The sequence below is a fragment of the Rutidosis leptorrhynchoides genome, chromosome 3, assembly GCF_046630445.1.
Source record: "Rutidosis leptorrhynchoides isolate AG116_Rl617_1_P2 chromosome 3, CSIRO_AGI_Rlap_v1, whole genome shotgun sequence".
NCBI classification, from domain to species: Eukaryota; Viridiplantae; Streptophyta; class Magnoliopsida; order Asterales; family Asteraceae; genus Rutidosis; species Rutidosis leptorrhynchoides.
The window spans coordinates 519,487,006-519,494,398 of record NC_092335.1 but is presented as its reverse complement, the minus strand read 5'-3'; the positions used below and the strand labels follow the sequence as shown (position 1 = coordinate 519,494,398).

At 31.7% G+C, this 7,393-nt stretch overlaps 1 protein-coding gene across 1 annotated transcript; it reads right to left on the bottom strand.

Moving 5' to 3' along the window:
• Positions 1-4,175: 4,175 nt before the first annotated feature.
• On the bottom strand, positions 4,176-5,285 carry LOC139901878 (F-box protein CPR1-like). Its single transcript, XM_071884548.1, has 2 exons — positions 4,770-5,285; positions 4,176-4,697 (listed from the first exon to the last, which is right to left on the bottom strand). The coding sequence occupies exons 1-2, from the start codon at positions 5,283-5,285 to the stop codon at positions 4,176-4,178; spliced, it is 1,038 nt and encodes a 345-aa protein (XP_071740649.1).
• Positions 5,286-7,393: the final 2,108 nt, after the last annotated feature.

Below are 7,393 nucleotides of genomic sequence, written 5' to 3'. Positions count from 1 at the left end.
GAGAATGATAATGAATTCGATGAGGTATACGATGATGATGAAGATGTAATTATTAAGGTCGGATCATGATGATGATGATGATGATGATGATGGTGAGAAGACGACGAGTTGATGATGATTTTATGTCGATTATGATATATGATGTTGTGTATGATTAGGATGATGAATTAAGATGATGATAAGTCAATGTATAGATTATGATTCAGTGTTACAATCATGAGGATGATGGTGATGATTAATCTAAATAAGTGAAGATGAAGGAACTGACTGATAGTATAAAAAAATTAAAATCACATTTAATACAGAAAGAAACAGATAGAGGAGTGGTTCGTGTGTTTATGTTTAGACGAGAGGTCATGGGATCGAACCAAGGCGGCTGCAAATCATTTATTTATTTTTATGTTTTGGGCCGAGAGTTTTTGTATTCAGTTGGGCTTAGGAAGCTATTATGGGCCGTGAAACTTGGTTTTGTTTATAGGGCCGTTGCTGTGTTGGGCCGAGGATTAATAGTTGGGCTTATGATCCATTAATTAATTTTGGTAGTGTTTTGGTGAAAGAAAATACAAATAATAATAGGGAATCATAGACAAATGGATGGTTAGGAGTGTTGATGGGTAAGCGGGAGGTCACGGGTTCGAGTCCGGTTGGTGGCAATCTTTTTACTAAGAATCTTGGAAGGTAGTTTTATTACCATTTTTATTAAAATAGTTATTATTATTATTATTTTTAATATTATTATTGTTAATACTATTATGATGGTGATTATTATTGATAGTGTTATTGATTATTGTCAAATTTGTTATTTATAACTAATACTAACATCATTACTTAATATTATTGTTATTATTATTATTATTATTATTATTATTATTAATATATGTATTATTATTATTATAATTATAATCATTATTATTATTATTATCCTTATTATGAACATAATACAAATTATTATTATAATATTATTATTAGTATCATTTTACAAATTGTTAGTATTAGTATTGTTATTATCAACAAAAGTATTAGTAGTAATAATATTATCATTGTTAATATGATATTTGGTATGTTATAATTAAACTTATTATCATAATTAACAAAGTAGATATTTTATAATTACTATTAATATTAAGAAATAAGTACCATTATCAAAAATTAATATTTTCATGACCATTATTATTAAATTATTTATTTTATTAAAAACTACTGATATTATCATTATTCTGAGATTGATTATTGAAAACTATCATTAATGTATTTATTAATAGAATTATATATAATATTATCATTCTTATTAATATTTGTATTAACACAATTATTATTACAAATGTTATCTTAGTATTATTAAAGTATTGTTTTAACTAACAACTAATATATATAAACATATAAATATATATATTACATATAACAAATTATTGACTTTTTGATATAATACCAATTACAAATATATAAAAATTAATATAAATATATGTATAAATATTACTTAGTTTACAAAATAATTATATATAATCTATAACTAAAGATATAATATACAAATCTGTTCGATTCCGATTATATGTGTTAATATATATATATATATATATATATATATATATATATATATATATATATATATATATATATATATATATATATATATATATATATATATATATATATATATATATATATATATATATGATATAGGTTCGTGAATCCGAGGTCAACCCTACACTTGTTAAATGATGTCATATGTATTTTTACTACAAAATACAGTATGGTGAGTTCATTTGATTCCCTTTTACTCTTTACATTTTTGGGACTGAGAATACATGCGCTACTTTTACAACTGCTTTATTAAATGCTTTTAAAATACATTTTGAACTGCGAATACATGAAATGCTTTTATAAATGTTTGACGAGATAGACACAAGCAAAACATTCCTCGAATGAATTATTATGCAGACAGAAGTTCTGCGGATTATTATTGAATTATGTGGACATGATAATTGCCACCATTGAATTATGTGGACATGATAATTGCCACCATTGAATTATGTGGACATGATAATTGCCACCAGTTGATGTGAATGTTATATATCGAGAGAATGATTTTATACACATGTTATGTGTATGTTATTTTTGTGCACAAGATATGTGTACGGTTACTATGATTTATGAAAAATGGTTTCGTACACGAGAAAGATGTACTGTATTTAAAAGATATAGCATGTACATTACAGGTGGGTATAGGATTCGGGCCCATTTGTACCATGCAGCATTTAAATTTTGTGGTCTATCAAAATGATGAATTTTATTGTTTTAAGATAAACCTATGAACTCACCAACCTTTTGGTTGACACTTTAAAGCATGTTTATTCTCAGGTATGAAAGAAATCTTCCGCTGTGCATTTGCTCTTTTTAAAGACATTATTTGGAGTCGATCATCGCAATGGAACCAGATGTTGGTGACTTCGTCCAGATGGATTAGGACGGGGTATGACATGAACAACTTTAAAACCCGAGCTTCGGTGAGAATCCAACTCCTTCTTCTCCAAATCAAGCCCTCTCTCTCTAAACCCTTTCTCTCTCTCTAGAAGTGGATGAGAGTGTTTGTGTGGATGAAATGTGATCCACAAATGGATCTAGATCAGTTTTGAGGCTCCAAACCGACACCCAAGTGAAATTACCAAAATGCCCATGTTTTAAAACAAAATAAGGCAGCTGGCCCGTCAGCACATTTGGACGGCGTCCAGAATGTGGGACGGCGTCCAGTGTAAAATGACAGGACGGCGTCCAGATTATGGGACGGCGTCCCATTGAACTGAAACAGGAACAAGGTCTTACATATGGTGAGGCGAGTTGTGGTAGTGTTGTGGGTGATGTGTAGTTGCGGCGGAAATTACACTGACGAGCAATGTTGTGGGAAGGGTCTTTTGTTATGGTAGTGTCGTGGGGGAATGTTGTCGAAGGTTGTGAACGATGTGGTAGAATAGAATTGATATTTGAGAGAAAAGAGAAAAGAAATTTTCAGTCAATGATAACCCACTACCCACCAATTTCCGTTGTGGTGCCCGATTAATCTATACCTCCACAAGCCCGTTGTGGAGGTCCACTTCAGACGCTCAACACTCCCACACAGCCCCGTAAAGAATAGTCTTATAAGTCTGGGAGAAGACTTATGTGATGTATATGCTAGTTAATTGGCTTTCCTGGCTTCAAATTAAATAAAGGTTTCAAAAATTATAGAAAGGAATTGAACTAATATAACTAATAGACAAAATTTGTCTTATTAGTTATTAACAGTACTATTTAATATTTCATTTTTCACACACTCAACCCCCTAACTTTCATTAAAATACAAATCGAACCCTCCATTTTATAGTACTATTTAATATTTCATTTTTCACACACCCAACCCCCTAACTTTTATTAAAATACAAATCGAACCCCCTCATTTTATACATATATTCTAAAATATTATTTATTCCATCACTAACACTAAAAATATTGAATAATAACACTCACCATGCTATTACTGTGCTACTTTTTTTTTGTCTCAAACGATAAAAAAACAACTTTCATAAAAGGAACAACCCTTCAATGCTACCAAAAGATGTCGAAAAATATTATTTTTTACAAAATAGATCAACTAACTTTTTTTTTTTTAAAAAAACCCGAACGCTAAAAGAAGCAATTTTCACAAAGGAACAACCTTTCAATGTTAGATGTCGAATTTTTTTTTTTTTTTTTACAAAATAGATTAACATTTTTTTTTTTAACTCGCATTCAAAACGGAGCCCCGGCGCGAAGCGAGTGCTACACAACTAGTTATAGCTATATGACAACATATTGCTGCAAGGAGTGCAACTGCATTTGTCAAAAGAACACAACACATTGGTGTATATCATAATGAACTACAAAATGTACATAATGTGAACACATTGGTGTATATCATAATGAACTACAAAATGTACATAATGTGTATACTGTAATGATTCAAAAATTTTATTCCTTTCAAACTCATCAAAGTAACATAGTTACAAAAAAAATATATCCATTCCTGCAAAAGATTCTACTATATGTAGTACACAAGAGTTAAACCTCTAAAGAAAACCATTTACATATAAGTCACAAAACTATAATTATTTGGCTGATAAAAGAAAAAAGAAACAATTTATGATCAGCAGACAACAGAAGTCCTAAACAAGGGTAAGGGTCTCTTGACAAACAAATGTAGACATATTAGACACATTATAAAGTTTTGTTCGCGATGTCACTTTCGACTTCTTCTTTTCAAGATCATACCGCACAAACCATTCATTGTCCACTTCCAACAACACTTGCTTCCCATCCTTCAAATATATAATCGGTCTTACATTTGGCCAAACATTCATCTTAGCATCAAACATATTCACCGCAACCAACTTTTTCCACGATTCCTTTACTCCATACTTCATCATCACCCAAACATCCACACGATACATCGCATAATTACCAATCACACAAAGACACTCGTCTAACATTCCCAAATCTATCGCCACGTATTTATTGTAATACTCCGGCTGCGGCACCATTTCAAACGTTTCACCCGAAACGTCAAAAGCAACTATCAAGTAGTCCAAATCAGGCGGGGGATTTTGCGTTACAACCCAATGGATCGCACCACTTATATAAACACCATGTGACATTTGACCATGTCGAGAAACACCATGACCACGTTGCTTACAAATATAGTACGGAAAATCGTGATCCACTAATTTTCGCCCGTTTTATTTCATACTGTATATACTAACTTTTGATTTAACAGATTTTAAGTCTGATCGGCTACATCGTTTCAACCTAATCAACTTGTAATCATCGTTAACATGATCATACCCAATTCTATCAATTATAAATGTGTTTAAACCAGATGGATACCTTATCGGTGCATTTATCAATTTATACTTTTTGGTTAACGGGCTCCACAATAAAATGTCCCTATCTGATGCACCTCGAGATAAACATAATAACCCGTTGCAAGAACCTAAAATATTATGGAAAGGACCAATGCTATCAAAAGGGGTTTCCAGCTCAGCAACCGTTGTATCAGAATCAAAACGCAGACAATAAATTGAATTTGGAGGATCGAAATCTCCCAAAAAAGTAAGAATTTTAGAACTTTTCTCTGCATTATTTAGGTGAAGTTTGGCAAAACTAGGGCTGTCGATTAGGGCACGTAAGGATTTAGATACGGCACTGAACCGCAAAAGTGACTTCACCGGCAATCGAGAGAATATTTCAGCTTGTACGTCTTGTGGAATGTGCGACATTTTTCTGAGAAAATTGGAAATTTTGGTGTGATGGAAAGAGATGGATAATTTGTGGTTTATATAGATAGTAAAAAACTACCAAAGGAGTAAGTAAATTTGTGATAAGATCAAACAGTTGTGCTCCTTAAATTACATAATTACTATGCTAGCTCCACAACTAAGGCCATTAATACGATATCGCGTTTATTAAACGCTTTCACTCTATATCAAAAAGGTAAAACGCCACCGTTTAATCTATATTAACACTTGACCGACCTTTGACTATGCGAAACAATAATAAAAATATGTCTAATCTAGAAAATAGCTTATTAGCCCTAAACCATTAGCTTATATGCAAATCAGTCTAAGATCTGACAGATGTTGGTAAAAGGTGTAGCTCGGCAGGAACACCCAAATCCTGTCTTTCGTTAGGTAACCCATGAAACCCAACCAGTAAGACTCAAATATCTATAAAATACCTATGACGAATACCCACATGTGACAGAGTATCATCCACTTTGTCAAGGGTTATAGGACCTTGCCAAGAGTGAGACTCAAACCTTTGTCTATTTTGAGAAAGGCTTCCACATGGTATGGACCCTAGTTTCTAAGGCAACAGGTACCACTGAGCTATCTGTAGATGTTTAATTAGGCAATCTATATAATAAGACCCATGGGTTCTAAAACTAATAGCCATCATCATTTAACAAACAAATATATATATATATATATATATATATATATATATATATATATATATATATATATATATATATATATATATATATATATATATAGTGGTAGGATCAAGAGGAAAGTAACCAATTGGGGGGAAGCGGGGGGAAGCAAATTTTTTTATTTTCTTTTCGTTTTTTGAAAAAACTTTGTTCACAAACATTATTGATGGGATGAAAATATGAACATTTAGTAGAGACACTTTGTGATAAATATTTTTATTTTGGCGGGAAAACGCTCGAAGAAGTAATATATAACAATTATCGTGTTTTTCGAGTGTATGTTGAGGCTTTAGCTATTGGGGTTTAGATATTAGGGTTTATAGGGTTTAGATATTAGGGTTGAGAAATTTAAGGTTTAGATTTAGGATTTAGATTGAGTTTTTAACACGAACGGTTTAGAGTTTAGGGTTTAGGGTTTAGGGTTTGGTGTTTTGGGTTTATGGAATAAACCCAAAACACCAAACCCTAAACCCTAAACCCTAAACTCTAAATCGGGCTAAATTTTACTTCACAAAACATGAAGAAGAAAAAACGTTCATATTCTTCACGAACAATATTATCTTGAATGTTATTTTTGTCGATCGTTTTCTCGCCTAAATAATAACATTCATCACGAAGTGTCTCTTCTAAATGTTCATATTTTCGTGTGATCTTGATGCCGGGAAAAAAAAATTCCAAAAAAAACGAAAAAAAAAAAATTTGCTTTCCCCCGCTTCTCCCCGATTGGATACTTCCCCATTGATCCTGCCCCTATATATATATATATATATATATATATATAAAGTGGTAGGATCAAGAGGGAAGTAACCAATCGGGGGAAGCAAAAACTTTTTTTTTTCGTTTTTTGAAAAAACTTTGTTCACGAACATTATAGATGGGATGGAAATATGAACATTTAATAAAGACACTTTGTGATAAATGTTTTTATTTTGGCGGAAAAATGCTCGAAGAAGTAATATATAACAATTATCGTGTTTTTCGAGCGTATGTTGAGGTTTTAGCTACTAGGGTTTAGATATTAGCGTTTATAGGGTTTAGATATTAGGGTTTAGAAATTTAGGGTTTAGGGTTTAGATTTAGGGTTTAGATTTAGGATTTAGATTGAGTTTTTAACACGAACGGTTTAGAGTTTAGGGTTTAGGGTTTAGGGTTTAGGGTTTGGTGTTTTGCGTTTGGTGTTTTGGGTTTAGGGTTTAAGGTTTGGTGTTTTGGGACCCCAATAAAATTTCATCCGAGAATCGCCACTGCTTGTTGTGTTGTGGAAACCGTGTATTCATATACCTCTTTATTATAATAGAAGCAATCAACAAACATTATCCTCAATGACCCATTCTTTAGTATAATAAACAATAAAATAAAATATACCTATTTCCATCACAATAAAGCTCCATC